The 23,494-nt window shown below is 40.4% G+C and overlaps 1 protein-coding gene across 1 annotated transcript in view; it reads left to right on the top strand.

Annotated features, from left to right (window-relative positions):
• Positions 1 to 23,494, top strand: part of INPP4B (inositol polyphosphate-4-phosphatase type II B) — a 235,260-nt gene that overhangs the window by 109,332 nt on the left and 102,434 nt on the right. The window contains 7 exon segments of the mRNA XM_032223560.1: positions 3,523 to 3,573; positions 5,407 to 5,486; positions 8,132 to 8,243; positions 9,595 to 9,627; positions 9,629 to 9,668; positions 16,927 to 17,074; positions 22,693 to 22,823. Coding sequence (XP_032079451.1) covers positions 3,523 to 3,573; positions 5,407 to 5,486; positions 8,132 to 8,243; positions 9,595 to 9,627; positions 9,629 to 9,668; positions 16,927 to 17,074; positions 22,693 to 22,823 — 595 coding nt within the window.

Raw genomic sequence — 23,494 nt, forward strand, 5'->3', positions numbered from 1 at the left:
GAGCTTGTCAAGCTCCACGTCTACCTTTGGTTTGAGGACAATGGGCACCCTCCGAGGCTTCATTCTGATGGGTGGCACGGACGGGTCGAGGTTGAAGGACACTGGGGTGCCAGTGTATTGGCCCAGCTGGCCATCGAAAACTGCAGGGAACTTGTTTACAAGGCAGTCCAGATCTGAGTTCCCGATGTGATGGATGCCACTGATTTGCAGGCCGAGGGATTCAAACCAGTCCAAGCCGAGAAGGCTGGGAAGCTTTCTCTCTACAATGATGAGTGGCAGCCGGCCTTCAAACCCCTTGAATTACACTTTAACTTTGCTAGTGCCGATCACAGGAATCAGGTTGCCCTGATAGTCTCTAAGAGTCAAATTGCAACTCTGTAATCGGCGCTTAGCAAGATGTGGAATGAGTTGTTTGATTGTGCTCCAAGATACGATAGAGGTTGCTGAGCCAGTGTCTAACTCCATCTGGCATGGGTTTCCTTCAATGTTGACAGTCAGCTGGATCGTCTTTTGTAGGCTGTGGCATGACTGCCAGTTGATCAGGTCACAGTGAGTCACCTTCCGGAGAATGGCATGGCAATCGACTCTAGGTTTCTTATGACCGTCCTGCCTGCCCCGGAACTGCCGCGACCTGTCAGCCTGGAACTCTGAGGAGGACATGGGCTGGGCAGCCGGCACACCCTGGCGATGTGGCCTTTTCTGCCGCAGTGTTGGCAGAGGGCTTGCCTGAATCTACATTCAGCTCTCTCGTGGTTGCCTCCGCACCCACTACATGCAGATTTAGGGTCACCCCTGCGTCTTTGGAAGCTCTTTTTGTTCGCCTCATGGAGGCGGTTAATGTCCTTCTCCCCATCGGGGTCTGAGTCTTCGCTCTCATCCCCTTGGGGTGTGGCAGCCGTGCTGAAAGTTCCTGAGGGGTGAACTCTGGCAGCAGGCTGGTTTTGGGTGATGGTGGCTAGGGAGGATGCAGCCAGCTCAGCAGCGCGAGCTTCATCAAAAGCGGACTGGAAGGACAGGTCAGCCTTCGCCAGAAGGCGCCTCTGGAGCCTCAGGTCGCGAATGCCACAAACCAGACGGTCGAGAAGGGCCTCGTCGAGGTCCCTAAATTCGCAGTGAAGGACTGCTGACTATAGCGCAGCGACATAGTTGTTAACGGATTCGCCTTCATTTTGATTCCACTGATGGAAGGCGTGCCGGTGGGCAATTTTGGATGCCGATGGGGTGTAATGGCTCTTCAGCTTGGCCATCAGCGTTTGCCACGGGACTGCCTTGATGGGGTCGGGGGCTGTGAGAGCCCTTGCCGTATGGAACACATCAGTTCCGCAAACTGACAGGAAAAATGTGCATTTCCTTTCATCCGTCAACTCGGTGAGGTCGTGTGCGACCAAGAAGCATTCAAACCGGGCCGTATAGGACTCCCACGTCTCGGAGCCCTGGCTGAATAGCACAAATGTTAACGTGGCCATTCCTGTCAGGCTGGCAGCGACGTCTCGTCGCGACAGAGAAACTCGGTTCCTTAGTGACTCAGCTAGTGACTTCAGCGGTAGTGACCAACTAACTCACGCCTCAGTTCGGCGATCCCATCCTCGTTGCCAGTATTGTGTACTAGGACCGTGGGTTATGCCGGAATGACTGAGGTGGAGGCAGGAATAAAGAGGCTAACAAGTTTATTCCTCAAAGTAACAAGCTAACAGTGTGGAACCGGCTTCAGACTGGAACAGCGGCTTCTCATCTGACAGCTCCCTTTTTATACTAGGAGCTGTCAGACGGTCAGCCAATCAGCTGTCGAGCAACTCCCACTTAAACACAACTTTATTGAGCATGCTCAGAACGTGACATAAAATATTTCCTTTTAAATAAAATAGAGGAGAAGGTATTTGGTATTTGGTATTTAAGTTTATTTATATGCCGCCCTTTTCCCTGGGGGGACTCAGGGCGGCTTACAACTTAAAAAGGGGGGGGGGAACAAACTTTTAACATATAGAACAAACATCATTAAAACACAACATTCATACCATTCGGGCGGGTTGCAATGTTTAGCCCCAGGCCTGACAGGAAGGCCAGTTTTTAAGGGCTGTGCGGAAGGTCTGGAGGGTGGTGAGGGTACGGATCTCCACGGGGAGATCGTTCCATAGGGTCGGAGCTGCCACCGAGAAGGCTCTCCTCCGCGTGGTTGCCAGTCGACATTGACCGGCGGATGGAACTCGGAGGAGGCCTAATCGGTGAGATCTAATTGGTCGAATGGAGGTGATTGGCAGTAGGCGGTCTCTCAAGTACCCAGATCCACTACCATGGAGGGCTTTATGGGTGGCAAGTAGCACCTTGAAGCGTATCCGGAGATCGACAGGTAGCCAGTGCAGCTCGTGGAGGATAGGTGTTACGTGGGTGAAGCGAGGTGCACCCACAATCGCTCGCGCGGCCGCATTCTGGACTAGCTGAAGTCGCCGAATACTCCTCAAGGGCAGCCCCATGTAGAGCACATTGCAGTACTCCAGCCTAGAGGTCACAAGGGCATGAGTGACTGTTGTGAGAGCCTCCCGGTTCAGGTAGGGGCGCAACTGGTGCACCAGGCGAACCTGGGCAAATGCCCCCCTGGTCACAGCTGACAAATGGTGTTCGAAAGTCAGCTGTGGGTCCAGGAGGACTCCCAAGTTGCGGACCCTGTCTGAGGGGTATAATGTTTGACCCCCCAGCCTGAGCGATGGAATACTTGCCAAATTGGCAGGAGGGAAACACAACAGCCACTCGGTCTTATCCGGGTTGAGCACGAGTTTGTTAGCCCTCATCCAGTCCCTAACAGCTTCAAGTCCCTGGTTCATCACGTCCACCGCTTCATTGAGTTGGCACGGGGCGGACAGATACAGCTGGGTATCGTCCGCATACTGATGGTATTTTATCCCGTGCCGCCGAATGATCTCGCCCAGCGGTTTCATGTAGATGTTGAAAAGTAGGGGAGACAGGACCGAACCCTGCGGCACCCCATATGTTAGGGGCCTAGGGTTCGATCTCTGTCCCCCAACTAACACCGACTGCGACCTGTCCGAGAGGTAAGAGGAGAACCACTGCAAAACAGTGCCTCCCACCCCCACCTCCCGCAGTCGTCGCAGAAGGATACCATGGTCGATGGTATCGAAAGCCGCTGAGAGGTCAAGGAGAACTAGGATGGAGGCATGGCCTCCATCCCTGGCTCTCCAGAGGTCATCGGTCAATGCGACCAAAGCGGTTTCTGTGCTGTAGCCAGGCCTGAAGCCGGACTGGAATGGGTCAAGATAGCTAGCTTCCTCCAAGGCCCGCTGGAGCTGACAGGCCACCACCTTCTCAACAACCTTCCCCACAAAGGGGAGGTTGGAGACTGGACGGTAATTGTTAAGGACGGCTGGATCCAAAGGACCACTTTTTTGTTCAGGAAAAAAGAAATTCTAAGGTTGAATTACTTTCATTAACTAAATTGTCTTTAGTTTAGTCTCCCAAATAATAACTTTAAATTAAATTATTTGTTGATTTGTCAATTGATTTGTCTAGGTTCGGACTAGCATCCTGGCAGAAAACAAAGATCCAAGGACAGACAGTGGGGTAGGTTAATTGTTGATATATGTGTCTATATATATTTACATTAGAACAGATAATGGTAAAATGATGTTAACATTGTAATGCTTAGCTATTCACAACTTTCCTAAATTACATCTATGCAAAATATTCAAGAATTGAACATACAACCATGGCATTTCCTAGGTACTTTTGTTTGTATGTTGTTATAGTCAGAGGTGGTATTCAGCAGGTTCTGACCAGTTCTGGAGAATCAGTAGCAGAAATTTTGAGTAGTTTGGGGAACTCTCAAAATGCCACCTCTGACTGGCCTCACCTTCATCTATTCTCTGCCTCCTGAGTCCCAGCTGATCAGAAGGAAATGGGGATTTTGCAGTAACCTTCCACTGGAGTGGGGTGGGAATGGAGATTTTACATTATCCTTCCCCTGCCATGCCCATCAAGCCATGCCACACCCACCAAGCCATGCCACAGAACTGGTAGTAAAATTTTTTGAATCCCATCACTGATTATAGTAGGAAGTAATCCAGACTCTGTAACAGTTCTATAGTACCTTTCTGTATAAATATAGAATTGATATTTTCCTTTCTACTCCTTTCCTTTTCATCTAATTCAATCTGAAGAAAGACTCCAAGTGACATTTTATTTTTCATTGCATTACATTTGTTGATCACTCTTGCCAAAATTGTCTGCATTGAATACCACAAAGTTTTTCTATGAATAGTCATATTATTTTGAGAATTATCAGTGTCAGTCACCATCTCTTAGGCCTAGGAAAGTGGCAATGGCAAACTACTTCTGAAACATCTTGCCAAGAAGATTTGAAGGACTAGTCCAGGTATCCACAGGGAGTCAATACTGACTCTTAAAAATAAATAAAATGGCTACCATATTTTTTGGAGTCTAAGACGCACCAGAGTATAAGACGCACCAAGGTTTTGAAGAGGCAAATTAAAAAAAAGTTTTTGCACCCTGCAAACATCCCAAAAATGGCCCGTTTTTCGTGAAAACTGGCCTGTTTCCCTCCTCCCCTAAAAAGGCATGAATAGCCTTTAGGGGGCTTGCAGAGTGCTCGGGGGAGGGGGCCAAAATGAGCCAAAAATGGCCTGTTTTTCATGAAAATGGGCCAGTTTTCCGTAAACAGAAGGGCATGGATAGCCTTTAGGAAGCTTATAGAGTGCTCCTGGGGGCTGGAGAGGTAAAATTGAGCAAAAAAAGTGCCATTTTTTGTTCATTTCTGCCATCCGCAGCCCCCAGGAGCTCTCTAAAAGCTTCCTAGAGGCTATGCACAGCCATTTTGGTGAAGGGGGCGGGGTTTAAGGAGGCAAAAAATGCTGTATTCAGTCTATAAGACGCACCCAGATTTTCAGCTTTTTTGAGGCAAAAAGGGTGTATCTTCTGAAAAATACGGTATGTAGAAATACCTCTGGAAAATAAATATGTTCATATTTGGCAAATAACTGATACTCCCTGCAAGTCTGACTAATGAATGACAGAAGCAAACAGCTTCACAGTTAACCTTAACTGGGATATCAAAATAAGTAGACCTAAAAAGATACCTTATCTTATAGCTTTATATTTTCAGCATGCAATTTTTCAAGTTGTCAATTCACTTTGTTTTTAGTGAAAAAGAAATTCCTGTTCCAGAATAGCATCATTGATCTGTGAAAACATTCAGTGGTGAATAAATGTTCAGTTTGCTACTTAATATTTATCTTTTGCTATAAAGGTTATCAAGTATTTTTTTTTGGCTGAAAGAGAAGCCATTACAATTTGAGAAACACTGTGTTTTGTATATCTCATAAAACCCTTTTGTGTTTTGTGAATCTTTCTATATCTAATCTTTCCTTTGGTTTCTAGCGAAGTTTCCTGGGTTCTGCTACTTTTAAAGTAGGCGAGTTGGTGAAGTCAGAAGAGCAGCAGTTGACTCTTAGCCTCAGGTAGGTCTTCCTGTTAATTACAAATTAAGAAAACTGCCATCAAATGACTAGTGCTTTTCTATCTTTATTTAAAGTTAATGCAAATTTTACCTGATATGCTGGAGGATTTTATTCACTCCCATTGGGAGATTACTTGTTCTATTTCTTTTTGCTTTATACTTGAATTATCCTTTTATCTTTTTAGGTAAACAAATCATGTGCAATAATGTTATCTGGTTTTGTTTTGTTTTTGAAGTATGTGCAAACTTCAATTGGAAATACATGATCACACACGCGACCCTACAATCATGTAGCAAGCAATGAAAAATGAATATATTGAGCAAACCTCATTTTGAACTTTTTGGAAACAAAACACATAGTGGTAAAAACTTTAAACTCCTGTGTGCAAAGTTATAACTACAGATCTGCAACTGAGCAGAATAATGCCTTCACAATGACAGCAAAGGTACACAAAGCATATCTGCAAGGGAAATTTGGGTATATTTATCCTATACTCCAAATCATTACTCCTATCATGAACAAATCAAATTTTGGAAGAAGAGGTTTGTTATTTTTTGGGGTCTGCACAGAATGAATTATTACACAAATAAGTGTTAATAAAGGATACATGGTACATTCAAAGGATGTGATATTTGACTTTTAAATATTGATCTATAGTTTTAAATATGATGATCTCGGATAGTGTTTCTCAGAGAAATTTAAAATTGGAGATACAGGATCTGTGTCAGATCAAGCGTGTACATATGCGGATCCATAGTGGGTAAATGGATTTTACTTGGGAGTAGCAAATACAAGTAAGAAACAAACAATGTTTCCACAAGCAAGTTTTTGGGAAGTAAATGAACAGAGCATTGGGTAAATGGAGCAGTTGTCCTGAACAAAAACTTACTGGGCAGTGATGGTTCTTAAATAGAGCTGCCTATTACCACAGGTAATCAAGTTCAGAAACATAACAAAAGACAAGAAGTCACACAGAATGCCTTTGTGCTGCTTGGTGTTTTGAGTTCTTGAGCTAGAGGGAAAGTAATGTATTCCATCTCTTATCACCTCATGCTGCCGGCTGCTCTGCGTATTGCTTATCTCCCTCAGATTTAGATGCCTCATTGGTAGGTTTTCCTTGAGGATGGCATTCTCTGGGGACTCTGGAGTAGCACTTCCAGCTTTTTTCTAGCATTCATCTGGGCCACCAGGAGCAGCATCTTCTAGCTCAGACTCTTTCCAGTTTGAGCTGTCCATAACAATACCATCCATCACCTGAAACACTCAAGGTCATGTTTCATGGTTGAGAATTTGCAAAATATGTGCATGTATTTAAGGTTTTTTTTGCGGGTGGGGGGGGTCTATTCTGTAGTTTTAAAAGTTATATTTTTCCTGCTGGTTTTAAAAAAACAAGAAAAATAGCATGCACTAGACCAGGGGTGTCAAACTCAATTTCATTGGGGGCCACATCAGGGTGGTGTTTGACCTCAGGGGGCATGGCCAGCTCAATATCACTTGGGTTGGGGGCGCCTATGGCAGCCTGAGTGTTTTGCCAACGAAATCGGGCTACTGAGGTCTGTTTTCAGCTGCAACAGCCTCTTGCAACCCCCTGCCAGCAAAAATGGATCTCGGAAGGGCACATGCAGGTCTCCCGAACTCCGCTTTCACTGGCAGAGGCACTGCAAGCCAATCCTTCACTGTTTCCAAGGCAGCCCCGTGGGTCAGATCTAAGCACCTGGGGGGCCTTGAGTTTGACACCCCTGCCCTAGGTCTAGATCTATCATATATAATAGATTTTGTAACCTGATGATATCTGCACTAGGTGGATATTTAACTTTACTTTGATGATGTCACTGATTAGAGCAACTGACCAGCATAGCTCTAGTTCCTTATACCATAGGTAGAACTAATCTTTATGATATATGAGAGGCATAAATTGGGATTTAGAAGCAGTATTTTTTGTGGTGACTCCCCACTTTATGTCATAAGCTTCATCCAGAAGCCAGATTGGCACTAATTGTGTTGCCCTTCTGTTAAGCTGCAACATGGGGTTGTTTAATGGGCTTTTGCGAATTGATATTCATTCCATAATATTTATCCTTTTTATGCTGAATTCATATTGTGACTTTTGAAAATATATTATCATAATGGTAATTTGCAGAATTGTATTATTTTGGCAGTACATAAATGAAAAGGTAAGATGTATCAAATCTGCAAAATTCTAGAACGGTAATTTTTCCCCTTGAATGTAATATCATGTGAAACACAGGGTAATGGTCTTGTAAATTTGGATGTGATGTGGAACAACACATCACAGGCTAACAAAAGAGATGTTACGCTTCTTGCATTCACTATAGTGGTCAATATTTAAGAACAGTATCTGTTTTAGCTCTCTGTGGATATTTTGCTTTATTCGCTTCAGCAATTGTTATGGAGAAAAGTAATGAATATATGCTGCAGCATTTCAGATTGTAAATGTGATGATTGATATACTGTTTGCTTAAATGCCAGGATCCATTAGAAATAAGGAACAATCCCATGATTTGTGACAGTGATTACAAGACAGCGCGTTGTTCTTAATTGCTTTTAATAGAGAATAACCATCATTTGGTTAATGAAACTGCTATAAGGATGTAAATGAAGTTCCCTTCTGTTTTCCATATCAGGAGTTTAGATGGTGGGAAGCCATTTGGCACTATAGATGTCAGATTTATAAACATGGGGAAGACTGAAGATGAGGAATCAAATCAGGTCACAACAGATGGAAAAGAACAAAAGGTAAAAACCCAGGTCTGTTCACAAATTAGAATTATCAATTATTTCAGAAACCTATATGAAAAGTGTGTAACTTTCAAAATTGTATATCCAAAGCTATTATCTGGTATAGAATTTTAACATATTGTTAAAAGAAAATAACTTTGAAACAAATGAAATGTAATTAGCTTAGTATAAATTGGGCTGCTATCCTATTTCTCCCTACTTCTATTTATCATAGAAATGGAGCAGATTGTTTCAAAGATGTGCTGTTATTGTTGTTAATAAAAAGGCATGTTATTGATGAATGTATGGTTCTTCTGCTCTCATTTTGGCTCATCCTAGCCAGAGGTGGGTTGCTCCTGATTTTGCCCGGATTGGGCGAACCGGTAGTGGCGGCAGGAGACTCCGCCCACCCACAAGCTTCTGTGCATGCATAGAAACATCATGCACAAGCACACATTCACAAGCAAACTGGTAGTAAAAAAAAATGGAAACCCACCACTGATCCTAGCCTCACATATTTTAAAATACTCCATCACTTTTGCTCTACAAGGAATAGAACTATGAAAACAAAGGAGGGCATTTTAATCCTCAATCTTAAGAATTGGCTTTCTAGCATTTGCTATTTTAGGAAAGAATTGCTTTAAGATGCATTCCTGTGATTGACAGACACTATGGCAAGAAAGTTATAGCTAGTTACTTTTCTCAATCCCTACATTAAAGTTCCTGGATTGACACAATAAGTTCTGCATGGGTGCAAATATGTTTCTTTTTGCTACTTTTAAGCCAATTTATTTTGAGACAGTTTAATTAGAGAAGTCATTGCATCAAGCCTAGCATATTGATCTACGGCCACATATTAGATTACTTATTTAGTCAAGGACTTTCAAAGCACACTTTCTTTGGTGAGCAAAAAGCCGGCTGAATATGATATGTGAATTTGCCAAAGAGAGGGGAAGGGAGAGGGAGAAGGGGATGAAAGGAGTAAACCAAGATGAAAATAGTGTGTCTAATAATATGTATTGCTCCTTCCTGGGATGGAAGGAATTGGTCTTCTCTGGATGCTGTGTAGCTTCCAGCTATTGCTCAAAAACATAAAAAATTATGGATACTATCGTCCAAAGGAATAAGAATAATTCTTAAGCATCTTGTGAATAAAGATAATAGTTTTTCTAAAGAGCCTTTAATTCATTTTGTAAGAAGTTAAACATATTTTCCACTCAAACTCGCAACATTTTCAACATTTTAAAGATAACAGTAAAGAAACAGTATGCACTTTGGTATTTAACCAGGGTAATATATTATCCTGAATATAGTATGATTGCTTTATAACTCTTATTTTACTTCTGTATTATGCTAATTTTATCTTCAGTGTGCCTTGGTTTCTTCATGTTCATCTCCAGAAAAACATAATTAATAAAGATAATTTACCATTATTAAATGCAGGTATGTACGGTTTAATTTATAATGGTGAGATTAACTGAATGCTTAATGCTAACCTAGTATTGAATTAAAAGGGTGAGCTAGCTTCAGGCTCATATGATTTCTGCCAGCTTCTAGTAAGGGTCAAAGTGTATATGCAAATGTCTTGCTTATTGTACAATCATCTTTCCACCTATATGCAGTTACCCTGGTTTTTATAGCTTCAGTAAATGTTGTCATCTAGAATTTCTTTTTGGGAGCAGTAGGTCCTATTATAGCAGAGGAGAAATCATTTGAAACTGTTGGAAAATGTGTTCATCCCCTGCAGAAATTCCATGAAATCATTCATCCATTTTCTCTGCTGGTTTACACTGAAGGTCAGAATTGTACTTAATGCATATTAGTGTAATCTGGAATGTATATGATGGCAGATGTATAGGCCAAACTATTCGCGGACAGGCAGAATTGTTAACCGGAGTTCCAATTTCAAGCAGAGCTCTGTGCTTCTAACACTATTCCCTTGACTTGAACTTTCCCCTAAAGTACTTTCTTTGATAGTGATTCAGTGTAGTGTTCCTCATCCAGCCAATTTATTGGACACGCCATTAAAATTCTTCCCAACAAAAACAGCGGTAGTCACATGACATCAGGATCTTTTTCCCTTGGCTAAATTGGGTGGGAGTGTGGCCTGCCGGCCGGGAGTTTGACAACCCTGGCCTAGATCATTTGGACAGTGCATTTAATCACAGTCATATGAGAATGTGATAAATGTGTTCGTTTATATAGATATCAACAGGCATTGAAGAGACCTTGTGGAATCCATGCGCATGCACATACATACAGTACATTTGTTTAACTTCTGTATCTTGAACTGTTCACTGTATCCTTTTGGATACAGCAATTCTGAATATAAAATGAGGGAATTGAAAATTGTGAATTATAAAATCTCTCGGTGTGGAAGATTGTTGTCTTTATTCTTAAATATCTTTTAGTATACAAAGCTCGAATACTTTTATTAATTATGAAACCTTTATTGTGAAATAAGCAATGATAAATAATAATAATACTAGTATATTGCCCATTTGTTTTTGATCTACCCTGACAATTAGCTTATCTACATGATTTTTATTTTATTTTTATTTTAAAAAAAATCAAAGTCAGTCAGAGAAGGTTCCATAAGGATAATGACCCTATAAAGGAAATAAGGGGACTTTTCTTAATATTTGACCTTCCAAAATTAAGTTTCTTTTCTGTTCTTTACTAGCAATTTCTCTTATGAGAGACATTATTAGAGCCACTACTGCAGAGGAAATTTTAAATTATCTCTGTTCAGAGGTTTCTCTGAAGCATAGTGTAACTTAATATTTAATTTTGGATTGTATCTTCCATAATCCCCCAGACAACATAATAACAAAATTGAACACATCTGAATGGCACAGATTGGGAAAGACAAGTTGTCAGGGCTGCTTCGCTCAGTAACCAAGAAAGAAACCACTCAACTCCATTTTGCAGAAGTAAGAGTACTTTTACTGGTCATGAGTAGATAGTAACTAGCAGGGGTGGGTTTCAAAAATTGTTCGAACCTACTCTGTGGGCGTGGCCTCCTTTGTGGGAGTGGCTTGCTGCCCATGTGACCGGATGGGAGTGGCTTGCCACCCATGTGATCGGATGGGAGTGGCCTGCCACCCATGTGACCTGGTGGAAGTGGCCAAGACGATGTTATTACTAGATATTACTAATTACTAGATATTATTAATATTACTAGATCATTATTAATGCATAGATAACTGTGGGACATTACACACCCACCCACACCCACAAACTATGACAGTGCTAGGAAAACACCAAAAAAATAAAAATCCCCCCCCCCCAAAAAAAAAAGACTGCCAATGAAACCAGTTTTTTTTTCCCTAAGCCTAAGAACAGGAAAGACAAAGTCCTGGAATAAAAACCATCAGAGGCAATGTGGAAAATTATAAAGACAGGCACTCACAGACCATCAACCACCTCAGAATTACCTAACAAGTAAGGGTGACCAGAATTTTCAGATTGGTAAAGAGGGGACCCATTGACCGGGGGGGGGGGAGCTAGGCCGCGGCAGTTACGGCCAGCCCGCGACATCGCTAGGGACGTCTGGTCACCTTAATTATATACATCCTCTCTCTCTCTATCCAGCCATCCATCTGTCTGTCTATCTGCCTGCCTATCTAGTTAGGTATCCCTCTCCCTCTTCCCCCTCTCTTTCTCCATCCATCTATATGCTTGCCTACCTATCTCTCCTCTTTCTCTCTATCCATCCTCTATCTGCCTGCCTAGCTGTCTAGCTAGTTATGGTCTCTCTCTTCCCTCTCCCCTCTCCTCCCTCATTATCATCTATTTCAGTGTTTCTCCACCTTTTTATAAAATATTTTTTTTATTTTTTTTTTGTTACGTCGACGACACATACCCACAACAATAAACAAAACAAAACAAAAGAAAAAACCCATCATCACATATAGCATGTCGTTTGGTTACAAGTGTTTTAACATTTATCATCTTATACATTTATTATTTCATTTATAGGTTATAATATACAGTTTGGGTTGCGTTTGTTACCATCCCTTCCTCCTGTTATAACACCACCTTATTTTCCCTTTCTTTTCTCCCTTCCTCCCTTCTCTACTTTCCTCCTTCTTCCTCTCCTTCCCCTTCCTTCTTCCCTTACCTTTCTCCTACTCCTGCTCTTCCTCATCCCCTTCCTACCCTCTCTCCTCCTCTTTCTCTCCTTTCCATCCTCCTCTCCTTACCTCTTTCTTTTCACCCTCCCTCCCTTCTCTACTTTCCTCCTTCTTCCTCCTTCCCTTACCTTTCTCCTACTCCTGCTCTTCCTCTTCCCTTTTCTACCCTCTCTCCCCCTCTTTCTCTCCTTTCCATCCTCCTCTCCTTACCTCTTTCTTCTTTCCCCCATCTTCCTTTCATTCTCTCCTCCTTTCTCCCTTTCTCCCAACTCCCTTTCTGGGAGTTGAAGTCCACACACTTTCAAGTCTCCAAGGTGGAGAAAGACTGATCTATCTAATTAATATAATTATTTCTCCCTCTCTTTTTCACTCTCTTTCCAGCGCACACACGCAAATGCATAGGGCAGCCCACCTCACACACAGGTAACTCCGGGCGGCTTACGGGAAGAGGACAGCTCACCCACGCGGGGGGGGGGGCAGGATTTCGCCAAGAAAAGTTAACTTTCCTGCGAAAGGGGCCGGCAGCCTCTCAGCTCTTCCCGGCTGGGAAGACCTCCCCCCACTTCCACTCCTGCGACCCTCCTCCCGCCTCCTCGGAGCTTCAAGCAAGCTAACTGGGAAGGCCGGGGAAGAAGAAGAAGCGGCAGCGCGAGGTCAGCGGTCCTTGGGGGCGCGGCGGAAGCCCTGCAAAAGTGCTCCTTTCCCGGCTCAGCTGCCATTGCTGCTGCTGCGGGCAGAAGGGGAGGAGGAAGAAAATAAAGCGGCGGGGCGGTCCCTGCAGCCGCCGACGCGGGAAAGGTGCGCTTTGACAGGGCTTCCACAGCCCTGCCAAAGCGCTCCTTTCCTGGCTCGGCTGCCGTTGCTGCTGCTGCGGGCGGAAGGGGGGGAGGAGGAGGAAGAAAATAAAGCGGCGGGGCGGTCCCTGCAGCCGCCGACGCGGGAAAGGTGCGCTTTGACAGGGCTTCCACAGCCCTGCCAAAGCGCTCCTTTCCCGGCTCGGCTGCCGTTGCTGCTGCTGCGGGCGGAAGGGGGGGAGGAGGAGGAAGAAAATAAAGCGGCGGGGCGGTCCCTGCAGCCGCCGACGCGGGAAAGGTGCGCTTTGACAGGGCTTCCACAGCCCTGCCAAAGCGCTCCTTTCCCGGCTCGGCTGCTGTTGCTGCTGCTGCGGGCGGAAGGGGGGGAGGAGGAGGAGGAAGAAAATAAAGCGGCGCGGCGGTCCCTGCAGCCGCCGACGCGGGAAAGGTGCGCTTTGACAGGGCTTCCACAGCCCTGCCAAAGCGCTCCTTTCCCGGCTCGGCTGCCGTTGCTGCTGCTGTGGGCGGAAGGGGAGGAGGAGGAGGAAGAAAATAAAGCGGCGGGGCGGTCCCTGCAGCTGCCGACGCGGGAAAGGTGCGCTTTGACAGGGCTTCCACAGCCCTGCCAAAGCGCCCATTTCCCAGCTCGGCTGCCGCTGCTGCTGCTCAGGGCAGAAGGGGAGGAGGAGGAGGAGGAAGATAAAGCGGTGGGGTGGTCCCTGCAGCCGCCAAGGCGGGAAAGGTGCGCTTTGACAGGGCTTCCTCTCCGGAGAGGCGTTTTTTAAAAAGAAAAACCCTGCAGGCACCCAGCGACAGGGGCTAGGAGCTAGGAACCCGGAAGTTAATTACTTCCGGGTTCACTGACAAACCGGATCGCAAGAACCGGTGCGAACCGGTAGGAACCCACCCCTGGTAGCTAGGCAAAGCAAGGTCTGAGGCAAAAGTGCATGTAAGCATAGATATCAATATGTGACCCAACCCCACAGGTGTCATGTGGGAGACATCTTCAAAAAGCATCATCAGGCTGGAATGCTAGACAGTTGGCCTTGGCGGCAAATCCTTTATCTGCAGCATGCGCAGTAGATGGTGAGAACACCTCCCTTTTACAGTCATTCCTGTGCTGACACTTCCCCACCCACATACTATGCCCCCCCTCCCAGTTTCAATGGCAGCCGAAAGCAAGCAGCAAAACAGAGGCTGACACAAGTTCATACAAATCACAAGTCTTTTGTTGCAAAGTTTTCATGGATTTATGAACAAATATTAATATAAAATGAATTCTTTTAATACTTGGCAATAAAAAGAAATGTAAAATTGAGATATTAAAAACAATTAAAATAGCAATTAAATGACAATAATTAAAACAATTAAAAACAACATTGAAAAACAAAGACAAAACAATGTCTTTTAAAGGCTTTTTAAAGACTAATAAAGATACTAGGTTTCCTCAGAACTTCAGGGAGTATTTTTTTAAACAGTTGGAAGGACAATATAAATATCCTACTCCCATGTCATGGCATCTGGAGGCCAGTGTCCTCATAAGATCTCAGTAAATATGACAGTTCATATAAAAAGGGATATTCTATCAAAAACCTGAAGGATGTTTAATATAGTAACCAGCACATGATATTTTCCTGGAAATAAACTGGAATCAGTGAAGTACTTTTATCATAAATATAATAAAGTCAGTTTACTTCTTCCAAAATCAACATGGCTGCTGAATGTTGTATCAACTGAGGTTTCTAGATTTAAATGAAAGCAATCCCACATAGAACACTGTACTCTAGTGAAGCATAGAAATTACCAGCATACAGATCACAGTTTTAAGTAATTATCTTTCAAAAAGTTAGCATATTTCCTATCAATCGTTGACTGCTTTAACAATTTGGAAAAGAGAGACATTTGAATCCAGAAGCTCAGGAGAATGAAATCCTATCTGGAACAGGCAAATTTACCTCCTCTCTGGTGTTATGAATATTTTCATCTTGTACAAATTCAATTTCAGCCCCTTTATGAAGAGCATGCCAAGGAGCTACACCATTTCCTAACATAAAAAAATAGATCCTCATGTGAACAATTATGGCTATATAATTGAAGAGAAAATAGATATAAACAAGTAAGACATGGAAGCTAAGTACATTGGTAGTTTAAATGGCAATTTAACTCAGGGAATAAAAAAACCCTTGATAAATGTTTCAAATTAATAAAGAATCCTGCCTTCACACACTTATATTAAATGAGAGTTTTAAATTCCTATTGTCCATTTACTCCAAGTTTAATATTAAATATATTTTACTGACATTTGTGTAATTCTTGCTTTATTGATCTCACCCAGATCTATGTGGAATTTGACACTTGGTGTAGCATCCAATATTAGATCTCCTACTAAACTCCCCCAATAGTTTCAAGTAGATTCTGAAAGTGGTAAACCAAGGGCCAATTCCATGTAACAATTCCCATTAAAAAAAAACTGTCTCCTAGTTGCACCATATGAAACCTGACTGAAAAATAGTATAATATACCAATGACTCTAATTTCAAATCTCGCAGACAATTCAGAAGGATAACATGATTGATTGAAAGCTACACAGAGGTAAAAGAGGATAATCAGAGTACATTCTCTATGCTGATTTCCAAACAAAAATAATTCATTGGCTTACTAGTATAATTTCAACTTTATGGTACACTTTTCAAGTATAAAAACAAATGAGTGGAAGCTTTACAGTCGGACATTCACAGCTGAATGAAGGAGGAATTTCTGACTGAGATTTATTAAACAATAGGACAACTGCCTCTTGAGGTTGTGGATGCTCTGTTACTGGAGGTTTTCAAGGAAAGACCGGACAGCCATTTGTCCAGAATAGTCTGAGGAGTCCTGCATTGGGCAGGGGTTTAGAGTCACCCAACATTTCTGGCTCTGCGGACCTGCAGGAAGGGGGTGGTGGTGAGAGGGCATGGTTCCATGTGAGTAGCTGACAAGTGTGTGCGCATGTACGCAGTTTCATTTGAGCGAGCGGCATGGACACGGGCCTGCCACTCACACAATTGGAGTGCATGCACTCACCCTGCTCATGGGTCATTTCTGTGGCCCAGTTGCAATTCCCTCACAACCCGCTAGTGGGCCACAGCCCATAGGTTAGGGACCTCCTACTAGAAGATGTTCAAAATCCCTTCAAACCCTTCAAATCAGCACTGTTATAGCCTGAGGAAACTCAGCAGGCAATAAAATTGTTGTATAATATGTGCAGGAAAAATCTGCTTCTTTGCTGAACATTGTCACTCCATAGAGCTCTCATGGTTGTTCATGCTGTGCCATCCCAGATTAAAGTGAAGACTTTCTCAATCCAGCTTTATTAATTTATCTTGCCCTTCAATTCACACAACTCTATGTGCCAAGGGACTGTTATTGAAGCAGATTGGAAAAAAATAGTTAGGAAGAGTTATATCCTAGCAAGTTCCTACTGCAGACACTAACAATAGAATTAAGAGAATCATTAATAGAACTGCCCTCCACTATTGGCCCACCATCCTAATATTTCATCATGGTCATTTATTTCTTGAGTGAGAACTCTATGTTGACTTGTTTGATTCATGATTTATTTTCTTGGCTGTCTACTGTATACTCAGTATTTTTCAATACCAGAATTCAAGTGTCACTACTCTTTCTGCTTTTCAAACTACAACTTTCACTTACTTGGGAAATATACATTGCAGTATTTTTTGAAAAAAATGTAAGCTGCAGTTAAGCCATCCCATTCTTTCTCTTTTACAGTGTTAAAAAACCCAATATGTAAATTATATACGTTCCCCACTTCTGACAACAAGTGGATGTATATACGAGAACAGATGTTTGAGAGCAATCTTTCTTTTCATATTCCCAAGGAACTCATCAGCCTACACATAAAGGAAGATCTCAGAAGGTAAATGAAATGAAAATGTTAAAAAAAATGTGCTGTTAGAAAAGTCTTTAGAAAACTGCTGGTAGAAATTGACTAAAACATCGATTATAGTAATCAACTAAAAGGCGAGGAATTCAGAATTCCAGTCTGCTTGCTCCAGTGGAGGTAAACTGGAGATAACGTAAAAGAATCAAACTGTTGCTAAGGGGCCATAACAGGCGTTAGAACTGAGGCAAGTTTCAGCTAAAGCAGAAAATCTTTTATAGCGTTTCCTGGAGAATCTAGTGGCTTACCTATACTAAGTATGGCCAATCCAGATCTGAAATTGCTTTATAGTTGCTTTACAGTATTTTCTGAATTAGCATTCAGTGGGGAAATATAGTAGAAGACTTCAAGAAGTTTAATCACATTATTCTAGCTAGCCAGTTTTTATATGTTACAAGTTACGTTTTGAGTTAACTGGTCTGATAATCAGACCATTAATATTGCCCTAGGTTTATCCATAATAAAATGTTATATATATATATATAACATATATGTATGTATGTATACGTATGTGTATGTGTGTATGTATGTATGTGTGTATATATATATATATATATATATATATATATATATATATATATATATATATATATATATATATTGTTATATTTGTGCTGATAAATAAATAAAGGCCATACCCTTGCTGGGAATCAAACCTTATATATATATATATATATATATAAGATTTTTTTTTTTACAACCCCCGGTATGCCCAAATATGGGAGGAAGATCACTACTTCCATTCTCTGTCCTTCGGCTCGTCACAAGAGACCATCCAGGCAGAAACCCAATATTTTTACTGTTGCCTTTTTGTTATATATACATATATTTATATTATATTATATTTATATTATATATATATATTTAGAGTGTATGTATTTCCCTTTATTTATTTATCAGCACAAATATATATATATATATATATAAATAAACCTTTTGTCTAAAATTCATTTCAGCATATCCATATTAATATAATAAATTTCATTGATGATTTTTCAGGGTTTTTTTAATACAACAAGGTATTTTGCTTATCTATGTATTGATTTTGGATGTTCATTTCATTCTACACCCAGTTGTTAAAAAGAGCTATTTATGTAAAAAGTACATACTTGTAGAAATGTTGAATTCTGAATAACCATTCTTTGAATTAAGGTAGGCAAATGAAAGGAAAAGAATACAAATAGATACATAAAATGAACTTTAAGCTAAAATGAAGGTGGAAATAAAAATGCAATAGATATAAAAAATTATTAAACTATTTTTTTAAAATTTGATTTGATTTGATTTATTTGGCTTGTATTTGGCTTGTATGCCGCCCTATTCCCGGAAGACTCAGGGCAGCTAACAATAGCAATAGCAGTAATAGCAGTAGACTTATATACCGCTTCATAGGCCTTTCAGGCCTCTCTAAGCGGTTTACAGAGAGTCAGCATATTGCCCCCAACAATCTGGGTCCTCATTTTACCCACCTCGGAAGGATGGAAGGCTGAGTCAACCCTGAGCCGGTGAGATTTGAACCGCTGACCTGCTGATCTAGCAGTAGCCTGCAGTGCTGCATTTAACCACTGCGCCACCTTGGCTCTAAGGGGATGGGGTACAAACAGCAATTTAAAATTCAACAATAGTCATAACCTCGAATGGGGCTGGATAATTCAACAGCCCCAGGCCTGCCAGAACAGCCAGGTCTTAGTTGCTTTGCGGAAGGCCAGAAGGGTAGTAAGGGTCCGGATCTCAATGGGGAGATCGTTCCATAGGGCCGGAGCAGCCATAGAGAAGGCCCTCCCCTGGGGGGTCGCCAGCCAACATTGGCCGGCAGATGGAATTCGGAGGAGGCCTAGTCTGCGGGATCTAATAGGTCTTTGGGAGGTGACTGGCAGGAAGCGGTCTCTCAAGTAACCAGGTCCGATACCATGTAGGGCTTTAAAAGTAACGAAAGAATAAAAGTAAAAGAAAGAATGCCTGTGGATTTTACTTCTAGTTGTTGCCAACTATAAGGGGCGGCACTCATCTCCATTTCGAGCACATGAATCAGCACTTTTCACAGTCATGTGGCTAGCATGACAGTGTGGAGTCCTGTTTTTTAAAGGCAAAACAAACAAACAAAAAGATAAACAAGTAAAAAAGTATAAAATATGTGGAAATGACCTTGAGAGTTAAGGGGAAGAGATGCTGCCTAGGAAATGAACAGATAAAAAGCCAGGAAATATTTAATAGGCAAAGAAAGGAACTTAAGAAGGATGTCTCCTGATGTATCTGTTAAAAGTGACCATAGATGATTTGTAATTTCAGACTTTCAAGATTCTGTTAATGTAGCCTGACAGGAAAGTAGAATTAATTCATGTAGTCGTGTTGGATAGCCATTTGTCTGAAATGGTATAGGGCTTCCTGCCTAGGCAGGGGGTTGGACTAGAAGACCTCCAGGGTCCCTTCCTGTATTGTATTGTATTGTATTGTATTGTATTGTATTGTATTGTATTGTATTTCCCTGGGAAGGCTAAAATCAATCATGCACATCTGAAAATATAAAATGAGATAAATAATAGAAAATAGCTAATAATTCCTTAGGTATCATCTCTTCCATTATAACAAGATAAATAAAAAGTATGTAAAAATGCTAGTCCTCCACTTTTTCTCTCCCTCCACTTCTCTGTTGTTACTTAAAATATTTTTATGCTTTTCCTTGGAGATTATTACTCATTTCTGTTTTGATCGTTTTTATTATTGTTTGTTTGTTATTCTCCTCTGAAAACTGGGTCTTTTAACTGTTCGTTGTAAAACTTGGTTTTTAGTAATTTCACCATATGGTAGCCTTCATTTGGCTATAAACTGTTCCAATTTAGACTGAAGTATGTAGAACTGAATATAATAATCCCAGTGAAGCCTTCCAAAACAGAATAGAGCAGGAGAGTTTTCTCTCTAAATCTGGATTTTTAATGACTTTCAAGATGCTATTTGTCTTCCTTAAACAGTGTTGGATTATGCTGTTCAGACATAATTAGCTTATGAACCACTAGTACATACAGGTTCTTCTTGCATGTGGTGTTCTTGAACCAGATTTTGAATGTGTGTTGTTGTTGTTTACCTATGACTTTATACTTCTCCATGTTAAATTTCATTTCATTTGTTTCCATCCACTGTTCTAAGCAAAATCTTTTTGAATTTTCCCCATCTCTTTCTAAATATTAGTAAATGTTCCTAGTTTTGTATTGCCTGTAAATTAGGTATGCATTTCTTTAACTCCCTCCATATCATTTTAAAAATGTTGAATCATAACAGGATCTGGACAGATTCCTATGACATCTTACTCAATATGTCTCTCCAGGTAGATTTGATGCCATTTATAACTATTTTGAGTTGTCCTTGAGCCAATTGTGGATCCAAATAATGTCTGAGTTGTCAAACCCATATTTGATCATTTTGTTAATAAAGATGTTATAACAGCATGAAACTCTTGCTAAATTCAAGATATATTCTACTACAGCATAGGATCATCCAGTCTAGTAACGCTATCATTAAAGAAGAACAAATTAGTCTGACATGATTTGTTGGCATAAATCCATATTGGCTCCTGTTAATTAATGAATTCCTGTCTTACAGTGCTCACAAATGTCTTTCCATCATAAAAGAACTAATTTTTCTACATCCCATGTTTAAAAAATAATTCTTCATATATTTATACATTCCAAATGTGAAGTACTGTACATACTTCAAAATAAGCTCAAATATTTTAATGAATTTAAGAATGTCAAAATGGAATGAAAGGAAACATTCATGTGCCCTTTATTATCTTACATTTCCAGCATAATGAAATTGATAACCTTGTTATACCTTATCTGAGAGATAAATGTTGAGAAGGATGGGAGATGTAAAAAAAACAAAATTTGTAGAATAATATAAGCTCCTAGAGATAAAAACTCCAGTATGAGGTAATGTCCCCCTAGTTGATGCAAGCAGTCTGGAAGTTGATAATATAGTTACTAGTATATACTTTCTCCTTTTTGATACATATCCTCTGTCATGGCAATCAAAATTGCCTACATCTTCATCTAAAATCCAAGTTTAAATAAATTTAGATGAAACATTAGCACTTCTAACTATTAAACCATAGAGCCTGGAAATACTAAAAAATAAAGACACCCAGAATTATTATTTTATATGTATTATTAATTATGCAAATACCATAACTTGCAACAGACACTAATACACAACTATATAAAGGTAGAATTTACATCAGTACACGTATCATCATTTTGATGTAAAGTTGATTTGCTGCAGAGTCCCATGCCAACACATTGCTTAAATTCAAGAATGAAAGGGCTAAGTGAGGTTATTTTTTTCAGCAAGAACCTTGAAATTGTATGGTTTTTCTGTATTTGATATTTGATAATCTCAAAATGTATTTGAATTAGCTGTACAATTATATTGTTTTCAGCAAGGTTTCACCAACCATAATATCTAACATCAAGGAGAAACAGACATATGTAGTATCATTTAGCTTGAATTAATATATGTTAAAATCAAATTTCACCCAGCACAAGAGGAACTACTGCAGTTTTCTATATTCAATGGAACCAAGCAGTTGTAGGTCTAGCAATAAACGTTTTCCATATGTTTAATACTGATATGAAGTCTGTTTCAATTATGTCAGTCTCCAGTTAGTAGGAAGCTGGCAATTTGTTAAAGGATTTCCTTTTGTAATTTTGTGAATTGACTATCTTTTATTAGCCTAACATTTTCACTTAGCAGGTGCACTTGCCAAGATGATTAATCCAGACAGATATATCCTGATAGTACATATTAAAAGTGAAAGTAAGCTTTTCTTTAAGTGGTGTCATTAAAAATTGAAAATCTCAATGTGCCATTCTCATCATCCAAGTCAAACAATTTTAATTGGGGAATTCATTATTTGTTGAGTTTTGGGAGTCTTGTTACTGATGCTGGTGGATTTGTTGTTTTAGGTTCCATATTTTTCTGTATAATATATTTTTCAGTATTAAAAAATGCCAATCGTTGCAGTAAACGCAGATGGAAACCAGCTTATGTTCACATAAAAGCTGGAGAACAAAATTAGAATTGCAAAAATTGCTGAGATGTAGATTTTAAAAGATAACATCTCTTCAAATGTAAATGGAAGGAGGTGGGACATGGCTATTAAGAGATACTGACTCAAGGCTTACTTCCATTTATTTCACCTGTATTATATTTCTTCAAATATATTTCTATATTTCTGTAAAACATAGAAATAACAGACCAACATTTGTGTGTCTAAGATGGTCTAGCAGCCTTTTAGAATGTAGATATATGGAGATTTTCATTCTTAGAATTCTTAGCAAGACATGGTGCCAGTTTAAGAAACCTTTTTATAACTGCCTGGAGTCTAGCATTTCATTACCCTATTCAAAGATTCTTTGAATTAACGAAATTCATTCTTTGCAAAAAAAAAGTACTTTATTGATTAGGCCTAGGATAATATTATATATAAATAAGAATAGTAAAACTAGCTGTTATACTATAGCTGTTTAACCACTTAATTTGTACTAATATTTTTGTAGCATTGGATTTATAAAATAAGTTTTATTGTTATTTTGCTACAGGAATCAGGACCTTAAAGAACTTGGGGAGCTTTCTCCACATTGGGACAATATGCGTAAAAATGTTATTGCACACTGTGATCAAATGTTGATCCTGTACCAAAATATGCTTGCAGAACTTGGAAAATATACAGGTCAGAAAATGTTTAATAATTAAATATATGAATTTGTGAATTTTTATTCTATACAGGTATGTAGTACATATGACCTTTTCCTTTTCTCTCAAATTTATGGAGAAAAATTACAGTATTTCATCTATGATATTACTTGAATGTAAGATTTCTCAGAGTCTAGATCAGGGTTTTTCAACCTTGACTATTTTTAAGCTGTATGGACTTTAACTCCCAGAATTGTGAATTTGTCCTCGCATCTTAAAATTGCCAGGGTTGAGAAACACTGCCCAGATGATACCAAGAATCTCCTGTTTCATTCTCAGGTTATCGGGGTTGCACAAATACTGCCAGATCAGGGCTTTTTAGTTAAAGATTTTTTTTAAATAGATCGTCCACAAAGCCTCTTCATCTTATCAGTTACTTAACAAGTTCAGAATTGAACACTTTGAATTGAACACTTTGAATGAGCAATAAGTTGGCCTGCAGTACTGCATTCTAACCACTGCACCACCGTGGTTCTTAAATATTAAGAGTTTATTTCATTTATTTATTTATTATCAAAATTTATATGCCGCCCAATCCCGAAGGACTCCGGGCGGCTTACAAAAAAAGAGAGAGAAAAAAAAGAGAGAAAAAAAGACAGTTTAAAATCACAACACCAAATACATTCATTCTAATTGGGGCTGGACCTG

Source organism: Thamnophis elegans, chromosome 9 (assembly GCF_009769535.1).
Source record: "Thamnophis elegans isolate rThaEle1 chromosome 9, rThaEle1.pri, whole genome shotgun sequence".
Lineage (NCBI taxonomy): Eukaryota > Metazoa > Chordata > Lepidosauria > Squamata > Colubridae > Thamnophis > Thamnophis elegans.